This window comes from Paralichthys olivaceus, chromosome 9 (assembly GCF_024713975.1).
Source record: "Paralichthys olivaceus isolate ysfri-2021 chromosome 9, ASM2471397v2, whole genome shotgun sequence".
Taxonomy (NCBI): Eukaryota; Metazoa; Chordata; class Actinopteri; order Pleuronectiformes; family Paralichthyidae; genus Paralichthys; species Paralichthys olivaceus.
The window spans coordinates 17,933,687-17,958,819 of NC_091101.1; the positions used below are offsets into that span (position 1 = coordinate 17,933,687).

Below are 25,133 nucleotides of genomic sequence, written 5' to 3' on the forward strand. Positions count from 1 at the left end.
TATCATGATGAACTGCAGTCAGCTCTGCAGCTCTGATTTGTATTTCCTCGGTGCAACAAGTTTGTGACATCCATTGATGTTACTGGGCTGCCACCGTGTGGATGTGCATTGAACTACCGCAACTGTAAGTGAAACACTGACATGGAGACTAAAGAAATATAATCCTGCTTTCTTTTTAATGTTTGATAAATCACTATGATCATGTTTTACTCTTTTAAACGCACGAAGTGAAAATATGTATTTTGTTTCTTCTTGTAGGATTCAGCAGTTTATCTATCTATCTATCTATCTATCTATCTATCTATCTATCTATCTATCTATCTATCTATCTATCTATCTATCAAGCTATCTATCAAGCTATCTGTCTGTCTATCTATCTATCTATCTATCTATCTATCTATCTATCTATCTATCTATCTATCTATCTATCTATCTATCTATCTGTCTGTCTATCTATCTATCTATCTATCTATCTATCTATCTGTCTATCTGTCTATATGTCTATCTATCTATCTATCTATCTATCTATCTATCTATCTATCTATCTATCTATCTATCTGTCCGTCCATCTGTCTGTCTGTCTCTCCGCACTGCAGTTGACCGAGTGGGCCTGTGGATGCTATAAAATTAAACACTTCTTCTTTGAGCCACAAGGTGGCGTTAGAGTCCAACTTACAACTGTCAAGCAGTCTAGCAGTAATGGAGGGCTGTGACCACAGACTAGATGTGAAAGAAAACCTTTCTGTGATGACCTTTGTTACTTGTGTTCCATTTCATGGTCTATAGTGATACTGACATTATAAATCAATGAAATTAGAATTATATATAATTATTTATTTAGCAATCAATGATAGAGTGAAGTTTTGACTACTCTGTGCAAATTGTCTAAAACAGCCATGAGTTTTAACATTAATCAACAGATTGTAAGTGAAGAAGCTCCAACAATGAAGAGATGACACAAATTTAAAGTGATACATATTCACTATGACTATTCATGTATTTATATGGGGATAATATTGTGACTGAAAATATTGTTGGCCTTGGCAACAGAGGTCAACTCAATGCAAACATTCAAACAGGTTCTTAGCCAGTGTGGGTTACACTAAATGCAGTTGTAAAAAAACTCTAAATTGTCTTTGATTTGATTATGTGTACATTCTTCACTGTATTGCATCGAGGACACAAAGTGTTATCTTCTCATTTTTTAGGTTTAACACAAACTGAAAACAGGGGCAAACAGGGTGGGCCCTTAAAACTATTGATATAAATACAACTACAATTCCTTCTTTCTACACTTGTTTCTGTTTTTAAAATTCACCCTTTTCACTTCCAGGAAAGAAAAAATGCAAACCTGGTGCCACATGCAAATATGCTGCTAGAGTGACTCACAAAGTGACAGGCAAAAATACAAATGAGCTTAAATAAACCACAAGTATATCAGATTTCAATGTATGACCTTAATGCCTTGTAACTCACAGCACGTAGCTTGAGCATTGTTTTTATTACACACATTGCATGTTTGCGGTTATGGTTTTGGCAAAGGTTTTAGTGAGAGTTGCTGAAGTCCAATTACAGTAATTCATGGCCTAAAATAACAAAGATTAAAAGCTTGTGCAATCATCCTGTGCCACTACAGTTTTCTTTATAACATTTTATATAAACCACTACAGTGAAAGGTGAACATACTCAGCATTTTTATTTCTATCATATTTCTATTCTCTTGTCTACCTCATTCTGACTTGTCTGATGCTGTAACAATTGAATTTCACCAGTAGGTGGATCAATAACATGTTTATCTTATCTTAAATGTTCAGTGTGTAAGATTTAGGTGAATGGGATCTATTGGCAGAAATTGAATACAAAATAATGCTAGTGATGTTTTCATTAGTGTGTGATCATCTAAATAGAAAGAATTGTTGTTTCCTTTACCCTAGAACGGCTCCTTTATATTTACATAATCAGGAGCGGGTCCTTTCTATGGAGGCCGCCATGTTTTTTTTTTTACAGTAGATCAGACTGGACGAACTAAACACACTGAACCTTTAAAGTACTTAACTTTAAAGGGCCCATTCTAGGGGAAATTAAACTACATTCATACAGTTTTGATCATTACACACAAGAGAAAACATCATCAGGCTTATTATATATTCAATGTGTGCCTATCGATCCCTTTCACCTGAATCTGGAGCTTTAAAGTGAAGTCACAAACCATCACCCCTGGGAGGAGGCCCGTGTGAGTAGGACCACATTACCCACAATCCAGCGTGAGCGAAAGCGCCGCACCTTCGCCGGGTGGAGCCTGAGCGAGCGTGGGATCGTTGTCGCTGGTATGTGGGAGTGAGGACTGTGTGACAGGGGGGAGGCGAGGGTGAGGAGGACCCGCACACACTCTAACACAGGAGGGGGGGGAGTGAAAGGCAGAAGTGAGTTGTCGGTGTGTTGCTGCTCTCGACGCTGCGCAGGTTCCGGGGTCAGCGCGGGAGCCAGACACTTCAGGTCCGGACGAGCAGCAGCAGCAGCAGCAAAGCAACAGGGCGCCGAGCGACATGTCACGGAGCGATTCAGCCGCGAGAGGTGGGAAGCGCGAGTGGTAGCCCCGCACAACCGCAACGCGGAAAACACCCAGCGGCGGCGAGAGAAATGCGAATGGTGAGAAGAGACCGGAGCCAAACGAAATGGGAACGATGTAGCGTCGCTGCGGCATCTCGCATAGCTAGAACTAACGTTAGAGTAGAGAGCAGATAGCCAAGGAGCTAGCAGGTCAAACTCGCGTACATGTAAAGTTATTCCCCGGGGAGGCTGAAGCGGAGCCCGGGAAGCGTCTGTTGAATCAGAGGAGTTTCACCCGTGAGATAGAAGAAGAGAAAAGCGGAACAAGAAGAAGCAGAAGAAGAAGATGCTGCGGAGAAGACTGAACCGTCTGGTATGTGTCACTAACACAACACACAAACACACTGTTAGCTTCTCACATCCAGCTTCTTCTTGCTAACCTTTTCTGTTTTTTTGACCGCCGCGGTTCTGACGTTAAAATATCGTCCTCTGGTAATTCCAGTCATTTCCTTTTCCTAGCTACGATTACAACAAACTGTTACTTCACACTGACACACAACAGGGAACAGATGTTGTCACACTTCAGGGCTCTTGCTTTTAGTCTGTCACTTTAGCTAACTGCTAACGAGGTAAGTCATTTAACCAGCCAGGGAGTCGTGACAGATGCTAGCTGGACTCAAGAGTCATTAAACCACACTTTCCACAGGGGGTGTAGTACTGCAGGTTTGGTGTCCACAATGGGATCCACCTTCTCTAAAAGACCACTGTGCCTGTCCCCAGAGATGCTGACTGCTTTTCTCTGGGGTCCCACTTGTTCCTTAAAGTTGAGGATTTGCTGTGTCTCAGGGTTTTTGGAGTATTTTCTGGCCAATTTAAGACTTTTAAGAGCCATTAATCGAGCAATGAAAATAAAACATCACAAGTAGGGTCCAGCTTCATTTGCAGAAAATAACAACAGCAGTTACCTTGATAGAACAAAGGATATGTACATTAACCTACATTCTTAAAACACAAGTGACGGTTCTTCAACATAGTTTTGATCTGGTATTAACTTTCACATTTAGCTGACTGGTGAATCAAAGAGTTTCTCAGTCTTACTCCTTTTCGGTTCCTTTTAGTCCTGATGTTACTGTAGGTTCAGCCACTGGATTTGCTCAGTAAAAGAAGTTGGTCTTTATCCAACACAAACGGCTTTGACATCATGTTTCACGTTTGGTCAGTTTAATGCTTACCCCTGTAAAGTTCATCCATTGGTTTTTATTGCCCCTCATAGATTAATCAGTAAGGAGTGAGCTAGTTGAAAGGAGTAACTATCTGCACAGCCAGGTTCATAACTGCTGAACTGCCTTTACTGCCTCTTTATCATGCTCTCATGCACCAGTAACCTGTTGTCACCGGTGGGCTGAATCCCCCACAGACTATCTGAGAAGTATAGATACTGACAGTCAATAAGGAGGAGCAATATAATAATTGCAGTGCCTGACCCTCCTCCTGGTCCCTCTCTTGTGTTGCCAGGTCAGCTGATTTTTCTGCTTGTGGAGAGAATTGCTGCTGTAATTTCTCCTCAGTGTGAGCTGTAAATAATATTTTGTGCAGAGCAGCCAGCCACGCTGTCATTGATGCACACGGTACCGTTATCTCTTGCTCTGCCTCTTTGCCTCCTGACTCACACCCCCCCTCCCCTTGCCCATGGGAGGTACATGTGCATATGAAGAGGGAGAGACACTAGAGACTGTGAGGGAATGAGAGCTACATACAAGGCTACAATGAGGCTTCACGTGATTCGCTTGACTCTCCCACTATGGTACACTGTGCCACTAAATCCTGAGTGTGTCTTTGGGAAAAAAAATCATTAAAGATGGCTGTGGGAATGAGTGGGGTTGGGCTCCGCGTCAGGGGGGATTCTCCAGAGGTTGTAATGCTCTGACAGGAATGCAAAATCACACAGTTGCCTTTGATGTTCGTTCAAGCCCTTGAAGGCAGCAGTGTGATCTGTGAGAGGTGGAGCCTGGTGAAAATTTGATTGTGTTCATTGTGGGAGCCCTGCCTCAGCTGCAAGGAGAACAGTACCAACGCCTGAAAACACCTCTGCCCAGGCAGCATGGTGGTGTTTTTTTTATTTGCACCATGGTAACTGATAAAACCCCTCCTACTCACAAGGAATCACACACGGAAGGTCAGCTTCATATTTTGACTCTGTTTTAGAACTGATACAAAGCCACCTTCTGCTTAATAGTACACAAGTACAAGTACACCCAGCCCTACACAGCCCAGTGGGGGAGGTGGGAGGCTCAACAAGTCTGTGTGAACTAAGTAAATGGTCATTCTGACAGCCTTGTGGTTGGATTTTATGATAATAGAGCAATGTTCTAAAACAATTGGTAATTTGACGAACCTAATATTTTCGTTATCATTTAACATTTTAGGTTTTTTTTAGTACCCAATGTCAAACATTGTGAGGATTCGCTGCCTTTTTTCGTGGTAGAAAACTAATTAAACTTTATTTTTGGACTATGTATTCACAGATCGATTAATCTTGGAAGAAATCAACATATGAATTGGTGCTCAAAATAATCATTAGTTGCTGGCAACAACTAAATAATAAATACTAATTTGACCTAATTTAACTGACAAGTTTCAAAAAAAATATTATTGGCAAGTTATTTTTGTGGATGTTTTAATGTTTGCATTTTTCATTTCCTCTGAGGTGTAACATGTCAGGGTTGTTTGTTTGCAATAGTTTTTTTCTTGTGTCCTGCTGACATCTGAAGTGTCTTATTCAAAGGAGGTGGGGATTCCCCACATAATTCACCTTCATAGTAAAGCCTAAAATGTTTTCTGCCTCTGCTCCGGGTGCAGCACCACTTTGGTCTTCCTCTTTCTTACTGGCATTACCTCTCACCCTTATCTCTCTCTCTAACCGAATCTATTTATCCTGCTGCAGGCTGATGCACTGAGGTTTGCCAGACTTAGATCGGTCTCTACTTGACTGTGACCAGAGCACAAGTAATAAACAGGCCCCCACCAGGCAGGAAATGTTATGTGTGAGCGTGTTTGAAGGATCACATGTTAAATGCATTTGGAAACCCCAGGGATCAGTAAACCTGTTTCTCATGTCAGCTAACGGCATCCACAAGACTGGTAAACACAAACCTGTGTAAACCTGCATGTGCTCACCAGTGTACAGGCAAAGTTGACATGCACGCAGACCATCACACATGCACACCTTTTCTCTTAATGCTTATTTTGTAAGAGCATCTTTAGTTTATATATACAATATATTTTATAAGACTTTGGCTACATCCACACTGCTATTTTTTACTTTCAAAATGTATCACTGTTTGAATTTGTACACCTGTCATCAACATGACCCTGTGGCTTTCAAGCGCCTAATAGCAAATGCAGCTTAGCCCGTTTTAGTTTTAAAACCCTGGGCTGAATTGTCATATATTGTCACAGTATACCTAGTTGTCAGTCCAAGAAGAGAAATCCCTCGTCTTATTTTGCATAGTAGACAATCTGCTTCCTGTTTACACTGGCATGCACATGCCCAGTATATGAAGTAGTAAAAGATCATGTGATGTGTTTTTTCAGGTGTGTTAATAAAGACTCTGATTATTAGTGATTGGACGCTAAAATGAAAAGTGTTTTTTGGTATGGATTTAACCTTTATTTAGTGTCACTCCTCCTGAGGTATACTAGTGTTTTGTTCAGCAATAAAAATGTTTTTTTTACTTGCTCCATTACATTACAGTACTTTCACTGGCAAGTATTTAGGTAATGAGTCTAATATGTGGCATTATTTCCACTTCAAATGCGCAGTCGCTTGAGCTTTTAGCATCACTGTATTTTTGGCTATGTTGTATTATCTCCCCTGCGGTTAGTTGCACCTGTTGGAAACACAATTTAATCAACTGCTGAGATACCAGAGCCCTCAAACAGAGTTGTCACCCTTGGGTGAGCCATTAGGGTTAGAGTGCATCTGAATGCCACACACCATACAAGGCATGTAGGTCTGTTTGATTTATCAGGCCTGTTTGATTAGGAGAGATGTGTATTGATCAGAGCTGTGCTCCGTTTTGCCACCATTAGTCTTGCCCTTGAACTGCTGGCCAACAGAATTGCTCACGCTGATTTTTTTCTCTTCCTTCCTCTTCCGTCCACTCCCTGTCTGGTCTCCTGCACTATATGGAATGGTAACCCAGCCAAAGGAGCCCATCTGCAACACACAGCAGGGTAATAAATATATTAGTATTGTGAGGGAGGCAGTGTGAAGGGAAAAAAGACTGGCTGTGGGATAGCGAGGTGATGAAATTTACTGGGGGAGTCCAGAAAGCCCTGCGTGATTCAAACATGAGACACTCGAGTGAAACCAGAAGGGTCGCTTTCTCCATCTTACGCGCACTCTCAGCCTTCTTGTAGTGATTAACATAAGAGTGGGTGGTTCCTGGTTGGATACAGGGGGACCAAGGAAGGCTTTTTGTGGCAATTTTCCACTTCCATTAAAACCTAAGTTGAATTCTCAGTTTGTACCTCTAAATAATTCAGGTTGCCTCATTTATTTTGAATTCTCCTCACATCGTTCCTCCTTTTCCTGACTCACGTATCCTTGCCAGACTAGTGGCATTCAAAATGCATCCTTGTCATCCATATATGTATAAAGGCTCAACCACATATTTTCTCTGCCATGCTCCAGCTCTAGCATTTCTTACAGCATTCGCAGTGAGATGTGAAGAGAATGCTGAGATGTGTGGAGGGATGTTTTTTTTCTTTGTCTGTGTGTCACCCTCTGTGTCTGAGTGTGGAGGCATGATAAGGAGATGGCAGCATCTGTGACGTTTGGTCCTCCCAGTTTTTTTATTGTCACCTGAAATGATAGAGTACTTGCTGACACAATGAAAAGGAACAGCAAAGTCCAGTAAGTGTGAGGATTTAACAAGCACGGAAAAGTCATGTGAACATTCCCCCAGCCACACACGCTCACTGAACACCCAGGTTAAGCAACAGTCTACAATAATTATCTCTGTGGCAAGCTCCTAGCGAGTCAGCAGGCAGTGTTGTTCAGTCACAGGGAGAAAAATGGCTCCTTTTAATGTGGTCACAGTTAAGTGGGAGGAAATGCTTGGTGAGAAAACACAAACTGAAATCAAACATGCCCTCTTAGCAGAAGAAGGAAAGAGCCACATTGATTTTTGTCATTAGTCTTGTTGCCCCTATATGCAATGTCTAAGGATAATTAATTGAATAGCAGTTACGGCCAATGTAGCCGGGTACATTATTAAAGATAATGTCATCAGTGGGGCAGTAGCTGAGATAGAAGTTTTTAAAGCTTGTCAGCATTAGGGTCCGCTGTTAACTTCCTTTTTCTTGGTATTGCTTTGTTCTCAGCCAAGCATAGTAGGGGGAATGAATGCAGTTACAACCCATATGCTACAGGGAACAAGCAGCCGCATCAAGCACCTTCATCTAAAGCCGCTTTCAGACATGACCTCTGGGTAAAATCCGGAGAATTGGCTACGGACTTTACCCGCAGTCTGCTTTTCACACATGCACAAAGCAGAAGGAGGTTCTCTGCACAGACGCCTTCACAACAGCAACAAATCCTCTGCGTTATTCAGGTGAGAGGTGGAGCAGCCGTCTGCAGCAGACAGAGGCAAGAAGTGACATATAAACTCCGCTGCGGAGATCGCGTAATCATGTTTACAGCACCCCGACACCGGTGTCAACTCATCACCCTAAACTCTCTTGACATGTTCGTCAGTGTCACCGCTTTTTCACCAGAAGATTAGATCTGTTGCGTGTCAGACGCCCACACTTGCTCACAGGGGATCCCCTGCTGTGTTCACACATCGACTTCTCCTGGATTTATGTGTGTATATGTACTTTATATAAGGGGGTCAGCCGGAAAAAGTCAGAAGAAACTGCGGAGCGTTTGACATTTGTGTTCACACATGCACCTCCTCCGGAGAAAATACGGAGAAACTGCGGATTTCAGTGCATATCTGAAAGCAGCAAAACCTGAGTACAGAGAGTGCACTTGGTCAGAAAAACCATAGTCCATTTATGGCTACACCACTTTAAATTCTGTTTAATTATAGATTAAAGTGTAAGGCTGCAGCTGCAGCTCGAAATGTGCTCTCTAAACTGGTCTTAAAACAAAGTGTGGGGGGTTTCTCCATAGGAACCTATGAAATAATGTTCTTCTAATGTCATTCTCTCCAGAACTTACCGAGCTTGTCTAGAGGGTTGTAGCTGAGAGAAGGAGGAGTAACATGTCATTCTAACAACCAAAGCCTCAGTAAATGAGTGCTTTAAGACTACAATCCAGTTAAAATATAACTGGCCAAGTTAATGCTTCTCTTAAGTTTTGGCTACTTCCGTGTCATCTGTTAACCACTTGTAAGGCCAGTGTTTGAGAAACAGCATGTCTCAGTTTTTTTGAATGACCACAGACTTCTGTCAGCACTGTGTAACTTGCAAACACATTTCCTGTTGGCCACTTTTTGAGCTGTTCGGGGGAAGTCCTCTTTTCTTATGGTAGTTACCAAATTACAAAATGTCAGTCTCGACTTTATTTTACAGATATTTGAAAAAGTGTCAGTAGACCACAGGCGTTGCAAAAAGTATCTAGCGCAACTGTCTGTGGCTTTTTGAAGCGGCTAAATGATTGAGGAAGCAGCTCCCAGTGCGAGGTCTAGATGAGTTTCCCCTCCTCCCCTATTGTCGAGGGAGCCCATGTAATGTAGGCCAGTACCAGCCCAACGTACAGTACACCCTGTGTCTCGTACAGCTGCAGGGATGCTAGCAGAACAATGAGCCTTTTCCTGTCCATAACAGCTCCTTCGGATCAGCCCTCAGTTCAAGTTGGACTGTTATCACTCGGTGGGGCTTTTCATCACTGTGTGCAAACAATGGACAGAGGGGGAGTAGCCTCCGATATGTGGTCCGTTGACAATGCCATGTCATAAGCCATGATAGAGGTAACTCCTGTTACAGTTAAAGTAATGACTTTTCCTTAATTTCTTAGTTTTTGTGTGTAAAACTGTTTTTTTTTAAGAGATGGTCTATTTGTTAACTAAAATTGTTGAGTTCTGTAGCATTGTACTCAAATCATTTTATTAGTATCTCCTTTCAAATAAGGGAGCTTCATCTGACCACACTTACAGGTTCCTTTTATCATTAAAATATTTGTTCAGCCATATTAAGGGAAGGAGTTGTATTCTCAGGTTAAAGTGTGTGTTAGAAACAACTGGCTAAATAGTATTAATGAACAAAATATCTTCTTCATAGAATTACAAGAATAGCAAAGAACCTTTGTTGCTTTTCCAAAAATCTTTGTAAAATTACATTGTGGACCAATTCTGTGGCCACCCAACCCGTGTGCTGACGATAATATTCTCTAAATGACAGTTAGATAGAGGGAAGATTAAAGAGCGCTGGAAAAAACATCATTATAATGTCATCATAAATCGAACATACTGGTATGAAATGTTCAATATTATTTTTGTCTGAGACAAGCTTGTTATATAAGACTGAATGAGATTTTCTTTGAAGAGCATTATTCAAAAATAGGTTACACCTAAATATAACAGATGCTCTATGTGCTTGTTTTAGATGAAGCAGCTCATGTAGCTTTATTAAGAATGAATTTGTTGCACAGGAAAGGCAGCAAACGTGGAGATTGTAGTGACAAAAGTTTGGTTTGCTATTAATGCATCTTTGTGATGTATTTTATTCAAAAGATATTGTTGCACATTCTCTGCTGCTGTGGTGAAGAACACTTGGATCTGTAATCAAACCATTGAGATTTGCAATTAGCGATAGAGAGTGAGCATGTTGGAAGAGGACAGAGAAGTGTTCTGACAAGAAAGAGAGGGAAAATGAAAGAAGGAAAGAGTTCCTGATGGAGTACTGCAGTGACTAATAGCATCGACTCAATGCCTGCAACTTTCCCCTCACATTGTGTTTTTCATCACTCAGCCCCATTCTGCCTGTCATAACAGCAACTTTATGTTGGGCTGTTTTTACAGTTGTCATCAACATTTCTTGAAACAGTTTTCTGGATGTTAGGAATTTATTCTTTCCATTACCTTCAGAATGCCACTTGATGTTTAGGGCCTGTGTTTACTTTAAAGTCATAGATCTTCACCAAGGGCTTTCCTCTTATGGATTCAGTTGTATGTGGTGTGAGGAAACCGCTTATAGATTGTACACGCTCAATAGCAGATAATGTTGACCTGCGATGAATTCACTTACAGCGACATCATAAAACCTGATAGGGTAGATAAGATACAGCTGGAGCAGATATTGTAAAGTAGTTGTAAATGATGAAGCATTCGGTTCACTCTTCTCATTTACTAGTGAATAGGAATTAGAGTTTAGTGTTTGCTTTGGCTTTACCCAGAGAATAGCATGAATTGGATAATAAGGTCAAATGAGACTCTGGTCGAATAATGAATCTGTGTTTCTCAGTGTAGTGCAGTGGTATTAGTACACATGTAGGACATAAAGAAGTACAAGTTTAGGTCTCCAGTGCTCTTTCTTCTTTGTACAGCTCCCTCACACCTCATTAAATGTGTTTTAAGTAGGTTTTTCAAATGGATCTTTTAAGCTTTCTGTACTGAATGAGCCTGGTGTTTTTGTCCTCTGTACTGAACTTACAAAACCACAATAGCACACTAATCAGAACAAAGGGCACTCCTCTGTATATTTTTGGGCTTACTTCATTCAATTGGCTTCAGCACGTTTATCTGAAAACACCATTGATTATCTTTTTACCACAAAGACTGTTCATGTCAGGATAAATAACACCTCCTCTGCCCTTTCCACACACTGTTTTCTGCTACACATCTTTATTTTTTGCTTGCTTAGTGATTCTTCTCACATTAACTTACTTGACACCAAACAGGCCAAGCTTCAGGTAAACCTTGGTGCCAAACTAAAAAGATGCCAGCATCAGACTAAACTTTGCTATCCAGAGCCAGAACTACTTACTCTGCGCTCTCTGAAAGACCCACAGGCCATAAATGGCAATATGTTGATGCTAAAGAACCGGGTAATGTCAAAGGAAACTCGATTTGCTCTTTTAGTAAGTGAATTACATGTTGCTGTAACCTACCTAACCTGAATTTTCTGACACGTCACATGATTCCTTATTATTCCTGACTATATAAACAGTTTATGGATTAATCCAGAATAAGGCTGTAGATCACTTGATGATGAAAACAATTCTAAGTCACAATCCTAGTGTATATTGCTTTCTTTTAACTTTCACCATTGAGTTAAGTATGATTGGTTTGAACTGTGGTTGATGTGATGTGCCCCAGCCCAGCCTGGGAACCGGTTTCCAGGCTTTCCAGGAAAAGGTTGGGCATTACCTTATGATTATCTGAAAGAGGATGTAACTATACAAGTTGACTGATCTCACACCTGTACAGTGTAATGGAACTGAAAGCATGAGCACTGCAATAAAATATTCTAGAATTCCTTAAAATTACAACATAAAAACTTTCGCAAAAGGTTGTACTGAAAGAACCAAATTGTTCTTGATTGTGGTGGATTGTTTTACAATGTACAGGGTCTTGTCATTTTCTGGTTACCCAGTGTGTCTCTTCAGCTAACAGCATGCAGAGTGTGACAAAGCGGGATAGTGACTGAATAGTGAGATGGTGTGACAGGACGCAGTGTCATCAGACTCAAGTCATCATCAGGAGTTTGGCAGTGGCTGAATGCAGTCTTAGTCTCAGTGGAGCACCTTACCCCCCCTTTGTCCCAGCCAGGACTCATATCACAATGTGTGCATAATTTAATTTAGAGCGTAATTTAATGTAAAAGTTTCAGACACACTCAATTCTCTAATGCACCATTTATTTCTGACTTAGCAATTAAATGTTAGCTCAATTGAGCATTGGATGTTTGCTTTATTGATCTCCATCTTAGGTCTTGAAGCTGATGCTTTTACTTTAAGGATGGAACTACTTTGGTATTGACATACTGGCACTTGAATCTTGGCCACTTTTGCTTTACTCCCAAACATCATTGGCATCGAATGGCTTTGTTTGAACTTTGACAATGAGGTAAAGATAATGCAATCATTCTATTTTTACTTGCATTAGCAATTCTAGTGTCTCACTGTTTTGGAGATGGGCATTTCCATCACGTCACTACACAAAAAGTGTGCCCCTTAGTCTGACCCTCGTTGTATTTTACAGTGAATCTGCCTCTTAAATCAATGACTATTCAATAGTTATTTTCTTATGTAGTATATGAACCACTTATTAAATTGTACTCATTTTCAGGATGAAGTAGGTTTTTGTGGATGCCAAATTTCTTTTTGCAGAATCATCACGGATAACCAGACCTTATAGAACTTGCAGATTGTGGTACTGCTTTTGAGCAACAGTATTGGATTAGCATGAAGACTTGGTTGATAGACCGACAACCTTGAAACCGTGCATTAGAGTGGCTCTTGCATAATCAATTCTAATGAGATGGGCACAGGTGAATTGACGCTAGTGGAAGCTAGCCAACTAATACTGTTGACTCTCTGGGCTGTAACTCTGGTGTCCAAGCCAGAGCCTTTAGCAGGTCCTGTAACTCAAGGACAATTTGGTGCAGGGATTGTACCTTACTTGCATTTATTTTTGTGACTGCATAGCTCTTCTACATAATAATGTTTTGTGTCCCTACATTCTTTTCTAATGTTATATGTGTTTTTTGTATTGTATATCTGGAATGCTGTTATTACATGTGAAATTTTGCATTTTTCAGACTACACAGAGGAGGAATAATCTCTAGAAACACTGTATGCAAATAAATCAACAGTGTTGGTCTGTGGGGGTGTTCTTGGCCTTCAGCGCTTCCTGTGGGCTGATTGTTGTTTCAAAAGGAAAACCTGGAATGCTGTTTGTGTCCTAGAATCCTGTTGTACTTTTTTTCTCTCATACTCTTTCTTCCTCCCACTCTTTATCTCTCTCTCCCTCCATCCTCTGGCAGCCAGGTCTGTCCAGTCGCTCTAGAGGAGTGTCAGTGTTTGCCGAGTGGGTAGAGGATGGTAGATTTGATAGCCATACTGAGGTGTGACCACGGCTGCGCGTGTATAAGAGGGCATTATGTAAGCCTCTTGCCTCCCCTCCCTGGTCTGGATTGGAGAGATGATTGTAAATATTTGAAATTTGGACCATTAACTAGAGACATATTATTCAGTGAACTGGAGTTATGTAGTGTATTCTCATCCCCACATGCATAAATTAAGCTTTGAGGCTTTTCTTTGATCTTAACTTTTGTCAGCAACAGACTCTGGCCAGCCTTTTGTCCAGGTGGCTGTAATTCACACATTCCCTGGTGCTTGTCCAGGATCAGATGTTCATGGTAATTTGTTCCCATAACCCACATGTTGTTGGTGTTTATATTAGATAAAGCAGATTCCCATGGCTGCATAACCTTAATATTAATATTACATACACTGTAATAGTCTCTCAACTTAAAAGCAGGAGGATCTTCACTTGCTGATGAAATGAAATGTTCCGTTTTCACTAGGTACTTAAAACCTTGATGGAGGAGGAAACCAAGGGGAATACTGAAACATCACAAGATGCCACATTAAAAGGTGTAGCTTGTTTGGACCCTAGCTCTCCACCTTGCTCCCCCTAAGATAACTGCCTTTTTGATTGAAATTAGTGATATGTAAACGAAAAGATGTAAGAGTGTGAGAGCTAATAATCTAACATACAACAGCTCAGGTAGGACTAAGAACATACACTTTTTTTAAGGCCTTGGGTTTGTTCAATAGCTTTTCTTAGTCATATCTTTATTGATTAATCAGTTAGTTTACACAGCTCAGGCTGATCTGATGTCCTGAGTTTGTTTTTATCATGATCCTCCAGCATGTGTGGTGCTTTGCGTGCAGGATGTCAGTAAAGATTTTTAGGTCACTCAGAGAACAGTGTAGGCTTTTTGAAGATTACACTTCGCAAGACCGAAACATTTCCTGTGTACTTGTGATTCATTTGGCCCTGGAAATAACTTCTGTCTCATGAGATTTTTTCACAAGTTGACAGCACTAAGTACAGGTGTGAACACAACCCAATGCATTTGAGATCTGATCACTCAGACCTAGGCCCCCATAAATTACTCATGTAGTGATTTCAAGGTCCCCAAGACCATTCTAAAGTCAGGAAAACAATAACATAATGAAACAAATGAAGGACGAAAAATAATTGTAGCTGGAGAGCTAGTGAAAAAGCCTTTTGAATAGTTGAGTTTTTTGGAGTTTTTTTTAAGTGTCCAGAGATGGGGCATTTTGTATATATATATATATATATATATATCTGTCTAACCAGAGTTCCAGGACTGTAGGTACTAGGATTCAGTATAGGGGTGGACGAGGTCAGGCAGGTACTGGGGGGCATAGGGCATTGAATTACTGCATATTCAACTGCCATCTTGTGGTCTGCTTCAGATTTAAAATGGAAGTAATTTTAAACCTCTGTGTTTCCCATAAATTGATGGTCACTTCCACAATATCAACACTGACTGCCACATGTTGGTGTCCTATTCCTTTTATGTAACTGAAGAGCTGGCTGCAATGATTTGATTCTCTTAGTTAGTCCTTGTCTTGCTCTCTATTTCACACTCACATTCATAGATACTGACTATGACCTGCCTGTCATAGTCACACTAGTTAAAAACAGTCAAGACACATGGAGAGACACAATCTAATGTCAGGCATGAACTGACGTACTTAGATGTGATCAGATTATGATACTTGAATGCCGTAAATGATCTGGGCCATTGTGATTTTGCATGCCTAAACCACCTCTTCAGTGACAATGACTTATGATGGTACTGTTGCACTAATCTGATAAGCTATATAATTATTGGCATTGATACTGACCTCAACAACCTTGCTCCCTTGCCTTTCTTCGTGATTCACTGTACCAACCTTTTATGGAAGAGGAATGCTCCAGCCACCTAATATTGAGGGGACCTCTTTTGTGTCTCTGGCTCCTGATCCAGTTGCTGAAGCTGTCTCTATTTCAGACGTGTGTGTGTGTGTGTGTGTGTGTGTGTGTGTGTGTGTGTGTGTGTGTGTGTGTGCGCGCGGTGTGTGCGGTGTGTGTGTGTGTGTGTGTGTGTGCGCGGTGTGTGTGTGTGTGTGTGTGTGTGCGGTGTGTGTGCGGTGTGTGTGCGGTGTGTGTGCGTGTTTCCTCCTGGCTGCTGACATTTATTACTTGTTTATCTTCGGCAAGTGACCACCAGGGAGAGAGAAATTAAGTTACAGTCCCCACACAATCACAATTTTGGCCCGTTGACCCTTGCCATACTTTTCTTTGTCCCCTCACTGAATTATTGGCTTGTGCTCAACAGTTTTCTGGTAGAGTGCTTTTCAAGTCTTTCTTAATGTTCTGCACCAGAGTAGAAATTCTAATCTTTTAATTCTTGACCTCTAAGTGGAATTTAGACCTTTAAAACTAGGGACATTTTGTGGTCACAAGAAAGTCCTTTGTGATCAAAGTGTATTTGCTGCATCTGAAATAACAACACACTATTAAACAAGAGTTTTGTTTTCATTTATTTATTGCTATTGATTAAACTTTGGCATGGATCTGGACAAAGGGGTAGTTCCAGGAATGTATTTTTTTACTTACTTTTTACATTTATGCCAATTTCCACTGAAATAATACATTAATCTTGATGAAAATAACTATTATTCTTCTGCCATGAAGATTGTGGGTTATTTCATTGTGTGATATCTGTTATCTGATATCTGAGAACAGAAGCACCAAGAGTTACTAACATATACTCCCTTTCCTTTCTCTCTGCATCCTGATTTTTCACGTCCACTCTCCCTTTCTGCTTTCTCCTCTAGCTTGGCAGAGATGAGAGAAGAGCAGACCAACGGACTATCTATGTTGGACATCGGTCAGGCTCCTCAAATGAGGCCATCATCCCACCCAAGTTCTGTGATAACAGGATTGTGTCCGCCAAGGTAAGAAGCATGTACCAACCAGGGCTCCAGTCTGGCCATACACCAAGATTAAATTCCTATACCTTTGTATCTCAGCTCTGCTGTGTGATACAATTTAACTGCTTTCAGGCAATTTTCTTCTCTTATCTAACACTTGGAATGCAAAATGAAGCCTTGAACAATCCTGAGCATTCCCATGCCTTCCTTTCTGTATTCCTCCTCCCACTGCCTGTCCACATGCTTGTCTTCACTCTAAACAGAAGTCGACTATTTGTCCGTCACTGGCTGTAGCAGTGAAATACATAGGTGCTATTAATGTACTGGCAGGGTGGGCAATTTGGCTGTTTCCCCCTAGGCTCTGATAGATTATACTCCACCCTTGTCTAAATGTCACCTCTCAGCCCTGTGTCAGCAGCCGACTCGGGCAGGTGCTGGCTTGCTGGCTTCTGAATATGAAGGGTGAAAGTGATGTGGAGAAAGAAGCGGTGTGAGAGTAAGACAGCTGAGGATTTATAGTGGTGCAGAGGGTCCCAGTGAGGATGGGCCTATCAATTGGCTCCTGCCAGTATGTCAGGGTAAACAGTCTTTAATTACCCTGGCTGTGGGGTTTATGCTCCTCCATGCCTTTGCCCTCCATCATCTTGTTGCTTTTGCACTCTTCAATGACCAATCTCCGCCTCTCCCTCTTGCTCTTGTTGCTACACCACCACCACACTCAGCCACCCTCACCGCTGCCACCCCATTTTCTCATTACTTTCACTCTCTTTTCTCTGGCAAAATGAGATGGGTCATTCTGCTGCCTCTGCATTTCAACGCTCTCCCCATGCAGACATTCCCCTTCATAAACAGTGCCTTATTGCTGTTTCTCTGCAAATGTGTGTGGGTGAGTGTGTGAATGCATGTGTATGTGTTTTTCACCCTGGTACTGTTCTGTGGCACAAAGTTGCTTGCAGGGTATTGTCGAGCCATCTCCCAGGGATTTAAGCAGATAAAAGCGTTGTTTCAGCCGTGATGTTATCAGCCGTCACAGCTACCTAAAAAAAGGAAGAGAAAAACTCACAGAAATAGTCACCAGCGTGATAAGTTCATTGGCTCTGCATTCAATGGTAGCCAAATTAGAGATAAATCACAAATCTGAATCAATGGAATACCTGTGGTGCCCTATGGGCCATCTCCCTAGGCAGTACAAAGAACAGAGACTCCTAGCAATTGAAGTTGCCTTCCTTCTTCCCCTTCCGTAGCTTAGACAGAATATACATATTCAAGAGTGTTTGAATATTGAATGCCTCTAATCTCTCTCCCCTTGCCTTCTTTTCTTTAACCTTCCTAAGTGTGGTTGAGAACATCAGGTCTGAATGGGAATATTATGCAACAAAAATTAATCAGCAAAGTGTAATACCAGTTTCTGTGGCTTACATGCATGTTTTTCTCTGTTTACTCAATGCAGTATACGGTTTGGAACTTTCTTCCAAAGAACCTGTTCGAGCAGTTTAGAAGAATTGCCAATTTCTACTTCCTTATCATCTTCCTTGTGCAGGTAAGGACAGACTGTGGATGTTCAAACTAAACAAAGGTAACAGTTTGTTTATCTTTGTCAAATAATGAATTCATGGATGTCTGTTGATTAAGAGCTACAACAGCTTTCCTTAGCTGCTTGCAAAGTGCTTGTGTGTGGATGTTCTTTTAGTACAGGTGTAGTGGTTTACTGATATCAATTCTGCTGTCTTACATAGCTGTTACATAGCTGTTACATAGCTGAAAATGTAGGAAATGACAGCAAGATAAAAGATAATAAAATTCAAAAAAATTTATCAATTAAAGGTTCAGTGTGTAGAATATACTGACCTCTAATAGTGAAGTTGCATGTTGCAGCTGAATACCCCTCACCTCACCCTCCAAACATGAAAGAGAACCTGTGGTAGCTTCCAGTTGTCTACTAAAAAGGTGTTAAGTTTGTCCAGTCTGGACTACTGTAAAAAAACATGGCGGCCTCCGTTAAGAGGACCCACTCCCGATGTAAATGTAAAGTATTTAAATACAAAGGGCCCATTCTAGGGTAAAGAAAACAACAATGTGTACAATTTAGATGAAACACACTTGTGAAAACACGAGTAGAATTATTTTATATTGAATTTCTGCCAATAGATCCCTTTTACCTAAATGTTACACACTGAGCCCTTAAGATAACCACTCTTATGCTTCAAGGTTAGTCATTAATGTACAACAATCCAGCCTACTTTGTGTCCAGACCTTTTTTATTTTAGTACTTTGTTGTATAGGTCCAACTTTCTAAATAAATTGCCAATTTAATATGTTAGCAGGTTATTGGCAATTCAAATCTATCAAATCAAACCTTAGACTATTCATACTTTTCAGTATTCACAATTGTATTTTTTTTTATCTATCATGTATGTGAGGATTGTATTGGTCTTATATGGTGATTTTAAAATTGTCTTTGTATCTTGTCATTGTTACCTTATGTTGTGTGTATGCTGCCCTGTTCTCTCAAGTGGAAACTGTGAGCTGGCACTGACTAAAATGTATTGACTGGCATCTTTATTCCCCTGCTCTGTACTCTAAAGTGAACTGTCCTCTCCTCTCCTTCTGATCCATGTGTATGGAAAATAACCTCTCTTTTTAGCACTAACCTAAACTATGGAAGCAAATAGCCCACTAGTGTAAACAGGTGGTGCTGGTGTTGGGCCTGCCTAGGAGGGATGTCTTCTCTCAAGTCGCAATTGCCATCATAATTGTCAAAGAAGTCAAAATCAAACAACATTGAGTGAAAAGTTTCGCTTTGTGAATAGTTCTCTCAAGTTTGGCCATCTGGCTGCTGCATCAGAGGGACACGCTGTCCTCAGTTCCTCCTGTAGCTTCTATTTTTCTTTCTGTCGAAATTTCAATCCAGTCATGTAAATTAGAGAAATGAGCCATGATATTATGAAGTTCTTTTTTTTTTCTCGAATGATCACCACACCTGTGCTTCAGGGAGTGCTCTACTTTGAAGGTGTTGTCATAAGAAAACAGTGAAGGGCTAACATGACTGAGGTAAACTGAGCTTTTCTCAAGAGACATTAAATAATCCAGGAGCTATATTGCCTAGAGCGGAGTGCCAGGTGCAGTTTTTAGCCCACACCCCACTATAGCATCCTCATGCACACACACACACACACACACACACACACACACACACACACACACACACACACACACACACAAACCTTAGACTATTCATACTTCTCAGTATTCACAATTGTATTTTTTTTTATCTATCATGTATGTGAGGATTGTATTGGTCTTATATGGTGATTTTAAAATTGTCTTTGTATCTTGTCATTGTTACCTTATGTTGTGTGTATGCTGCCCTGTTCTCTCAAGTGGAAACTGTGAGCTCGCGCTGACTAAAATGTATTGACTGGCATCTTTATTCCCCTGCTCTGTACTCTAAAGTGAACTGTCCTCTCCTCTCCTTCCGATCCATGTGTATGGAAAATAACCTCTCTTTTTAGCACTAACCTAAACTATGGAAGCAAATAGCCCACTAGTGTAAACAGGTGGTGTTGGGCCTGCCTAGGAGGGATGTCTTCTCTCAAGTCGCATACTGACTGAATTAACTCACAGAGTGAGGGCTTCCAGAAGCGCAGCACTATACAAACTGAGTCACATCTGCGTGCAGCTTTTCACAAATTAATTCCATTATTCTCAGGTCAATAGCAGATCAATTGTTTTTACCCTTGGTCCTTATTTCCTAGGACTGTCACTGTATATGATCTTCACCCCACAATTATTGTTTTCAAAAGAAATCATGTTGGAACATTTTGGGGAAATATTTTTCAAAATCATCTTTAACTTTGTTTGTTTGTAACTTATTTTTGGGGTGCTGGATTATTTACAGAATATCAGCATTTGTCTTATTAATGTGATATTTTCATATATGTTAATATCATAGTTATTGTCAATACCTACCCAATTGTTGTAAGCTCACACATGAAATTATTGTGAGCGAATGCAGTGCGCTTATGTTGAAGTAAACCACCGAGCCTGTTTACATCATTCTCACTAACTGCCTTTTGTTGCATATGAGCACAAGGATTATCAGTGTGGGATGTGTGCAGCGTGTTTGTTTGTGTGTGAATGAATTATATGAATGTGTATGTGCTGGTGCATGTGATGTATGACTCAGTGGGTGTCCTGGGTTTGCTGATGGTGTTTACCCAAGCTGCAGCGTGGTTGGCGTTTCTCCACTAATCCAGCCTCTCTTGAGCAGCTCTTTATACCAACCACTCAGTCTTTCCCATGCAGTCTGCTATTATATCATATAGGGAAGATGAAGAAAAAAGCAGGTACACGAAGTCTGTGTGCACTCATTTTGCATCTCAGATACAGAAATAAACCTTTCACTGAGAGGCGTTATGCAAATTCTCTTGCAACAACCGAATGTCATGCACCGTCTAGCTCTTTCCTGCCCTTGTTTTGTCTCCCTCGTTTCTTATCATTCGTTGTGTCTTTCTTTTTCCCCCTTTCTGTCTCACATTCCCCCCATCTCTCTGCAGTTCTGCACTGCTGACGTCAGCAGCAGGAAGCCCTCTGTAGCTCTGAGTGCCACAAATAGACACAGGCTGATAAAAAAGCACCACTCTCCTATAAATAGCCCTGCATGTCTTTGCTTGAATTTGATCAAATGGGAAGAGAGCACTGTGAGAGAGCAAGAGAAACGGTGAGAGAGCACATGGCAAAAGTATAGGAGGGGGAGAATGAAAGGGTGAAGGGGTAGGAGGATGCAAAGACCCACAGTGCTGCCCGGGGACCTGCCATCTGTCACTCATTCTGACACACTTCCCGGCTCAGATGAAGGGCTTTGTGCTGCTCCGCTCTGCTGCTCTGATATCACACCAGCCCATCAGCAGCTGCACACAGTTCACCCCCATTGCTGAGATTCTTTTTCTCTTTCGGCTTTTCATTTGGTGCAGAGCAGGAAAGGTAGTTTGCCATCTGAAAGTTTGATGGTCATTGTTTTGAATCAGCAAATATACGCAAACCGACTGCATGGAAACAAAATACATGTGTAGTTGCCTTTAATTGTCATAACCCTTACCCCAAAATGACATCTGTCCTTGATTTCTTAAGCTATTGTTGTGCGAGATGAGAGTTTTCTTTTTTAGATAGCAAAAAAAACACTGCCATAATTTGTCTCTTTTTATAGTCTTCTGTTGAGCAATTGCCATCATAATTGTCAAAGAAGTCAAAATCAAACAACATTGAGTGAAAAGTTTCGCTTTGTGAATAGTTCTCTCAAGTTTGGCCATCTGGCTGCTGCATCAGAGGGACACGCTGTCCTCAGTTCCTCCTGTAGCTTCTATTTTTCTTTCTGTTGAAATTTCAATCCAGTCATGTAAATTAGAGAAATGAGCCATGATATTATGAAGTTCTTCTTTGCTTTTCTCGAATGATCACCACACCTGTGCTTCAGGGAGTGCTCTACTTTGAAGGTGTTGTCATAAGAAAACAGTGAAGGGCTAACATGACTGAGGTAAACTGAGCTTTTCTCAAGAGACATTAAATAATCCAGGAGCTATATTGCCTAGAGCGGAGTGCCAGGTGCAGTTTTTAGCCCACACCCCTCTATAGCATCCTCACACACACACACACACACACACACACACACACACACACACACACACACACACACACACACACACACACACACACACACACACACACACACACACACACTCTTTTGAGGACTCTCACCTCTGGCTCCTGGCATGTGAGGCTACTGCGGCAGTATTATTACTTTCACTTCTTTCTCACTGGAATTGCTATCTACTACAAATATAATGCAGACTCTCCTCTGAATCTGCACTCCTCCAAATGGTCGATGTGCACTAGTCCATCTCAGCGTTGTAATTGATTTATCCTGCAGTTAATTGTAATCACAGTACAGCTTGGGTAGGCTAGCAGCTCACTGCCCTTGTACTTTATTCTGTGTTTGTACAGGGACAGAATGTGGCTGTGTTTTTATTTGTATGTGATTAGTGAGATAGCAGCAGGTTTGGTTCATTCTCATTCTGAGCACAGGTGAGGAGAACACCAGAGATTTCTTCAAAACACATCTATTGCTCTTACACAGCTGATTTGTATCTGGAAGCTTGTAATGCATCTGGTCCATATAACAACAAGCTTAACGTGACGTGTCTGTGCAAACTGTAATACGCACATGAGCTCAGGGGGAAAACAGCTTGCATTCTACAGGATCAGAAATGCCAGACTAAATCCATCTTATGATGGTTTTAGAAATACACAATCACTCACAAGCCATTTGTGTACTGGGATTTTAGCTGGCAGCCTTGGTCAGGTGCTGCTTCTAAACTGCTCAGGATTTACCTGATCGCTGGTCCTGTACTTTTTCTAGCTATACCCATACAAAAACAGCAACACAGATTCCCTCACACACAGTGTGCTCCCTCCCTTCAAACTGAAATATCGGGATTTGTACTGATGAAAGAATTTAGGGAATTGTAGGCCATAGAGAAACAGACTACACCCAGCATTCAGAGAGCCTGCACCATCGTCTTAACCGTCACCACACACTCCTCCCTCTGTAACCACATGTGCTGCAGCAAGACTTTGTTGTGGTGTATAGCAGTCAGTGCATAGCTTTTCAGTTTGTAGGTCATATGTTTATCATTGACTGTTAACTGGGCATTTCTCTAAATTGATTGTTTTTCTCCCTCTTTAGGTGATAGTTGACACTCCCACCAGCCCAGTCACCAGTGGCATACCCTTATTTTTTGTGATCACAGTAACAGCTATCAAGCAGGTAAGCTGCCCCCTGAAAAATAATATTAAACATTAAATTGATATTTCTTGTCCTAGCCTGGCATCTCAAGACCGAATGTATTTGCTAATGCATCTGGAGCCTCTCAGTTCATTGTCGATTTCCAAGTGGAGTCAACAGTCACAGACATACTGTCCTAGTGTGTGATGGAGAAGCTAGTGAGCTGCTGAAAGAAGATCCAGGAGACCCAGAAGCTTTAAGCAGACACAGTTTATTGATGAGCGATGCATTGAGAAGAGAAATGAGCAATACAAGCTAACAAGGTGTAATGCTATTACAACAATACCAGAGACTACACTTTACATCTAAACCTCACAATGTACAACCCTCGCATGGTATATCTCTATTACCTAAGTGCCAATAAGACATTGAGACATTGGCTGTTTGTTATTGCTATCTACAGGATAAGTAGCTTCACAGCTATCCCAGATTCAAGACAATGAACTATTGTCTATAAATAATCACATGTGAGTGTGACCTGTGTCCAGATGCTTGGACAAATGCCACACAGTGACCTTAATAATACAGGACAAATACGTAAGGAAAAGTACCTTCCACTAATCACAGCAAAAAAACTGAAACATCTGACATAGCAGGATGTAAAAGAAGAAGCACTTCACCTGCAGTTGTTTATTTTTATGTTAGAGAAAATATTCTGTACCTCATTTAATACTGTCACAACAGTGGATGCAACAGATGTTGTCACACCAGTGGCAGTCATCTTGGTTGCTAATGAAAATTTCTCAGCAGCCCTCCCTTCTCATACATCATATCAAACCTGCCCCATTTTAGATAAATGGTTCAGGAAGGATGGAAACGTGTTTTAAACGGGCGGGGGGAGAAATCCATCTAAAAGAGAAAATAACTTGAGCTTGCTGATTGGTTTGGTTTTCAGGCTAACCCTGTCCTCATTTCCTCATATTGTCTGTCATTGCATTATATTCTTCCTCTTTAAATATAACATAATATAAGTTCCCTGCCCTCATAACTCCCTTGCTGTGATTTTAGTATTAAGTATATGACTAATGACTAATGCTCTCTTGGGTTTTCTATTAATGTGCTCTGCTGGTGCATGATTCTGATTAAGGAAAAGATGAAGTAGGCTCGCTGGGAGTGTATGAAAATGGAGACATAAAGAAAGAGAGAGAGAGAGACTATTAAAGCGATACAACTTATCAAGGGGAGTATCTGTTTTTTAAAATCTGTTGCTCCCACAACACAGCTTTAAATATATTGTTTTAGGTTCGGCTTTTTAGTTAGCACAATAGTGGGCGGACTTCCTTGTGAAAATATATGGGGCGCGCTGCTAGCGCTGGACTGCCTTCAGCCAGACTTTGAAGTGGGTCTCCAAGGTGGTCTGTCTGACCCTATATTAGTCAGGCAGAAGTGAACTGTATAGTTCAACAGACCATCCACGGAATGCGGATGTTGTCATCCACCTGGCATAATTTCTCTGCATCAATCAACCAGACTTTCTGTCTCTTCCTATCCTGTTAATCCTGATTTCTGGCTCAAGCTCCGCCTTGGCACCCACTGTGGTCTCCCTCTGCATCTCTGCACCATTGCCTCTATCTCCATTACTATCTTTAAGTACTTATGAAGTCTACACTAGGCTTTGTGCCCTATGCTGCTGCAGCCCCATGAATTTCTTTTTTTTTTACTCGACTCAGTATTATTTCATGGTATACTGTTCCAGTACACTGCTGAACCAATTCTGCTGCTGCAGTCCTTTTTCACAATGCGATGAAATGCAAAATATAAAGATTATATCATACC

At 41.1% G+C, this 25,133-nt stretch overlaps 1 protein-coding gene across 7 annotated transcripts in view; it reads left to right on the forward strand.

The window, feature by feature from the left end:
- Positions 1 to 2,280: 2,280 nt before the first annotated feature.
- atp11c (ATPase phospholipid transporting 11C) overlaps positions 2,281 to 25,133 on the forward strand; it is a 39,776-nt gene continuing 16,923 nt past the window's right edge. For all 7 annotated transcript variants that reach the window (XR_011243983.1, XM_069531134.1, XM_069531136.1 and 4 more), the window contains exons 1-4: positions 2,281 to 2,923; positions 16,421 to 16,540; positions 17,967 to 18,056; positions 23,259 to 23,339. Coding sequence is in view for 6 of the 7 variants with exons in the window: in XM_069531134.1 (XP_069387235.1) it covers positions 2,897 to 2,923; positions 16,421 to 16,540; positions 17,967 to 18,056; positions 23,259 to 23,339 (318 nt within the window). In the remaining variant the exon portion in view is untranslated. The remainder of the gene's footprint in view (positions 2,924 to 16,420; positions 16,541 to 17,966; positions 18,057 to 23,258; positions 23,340 to 25,133) is intronic.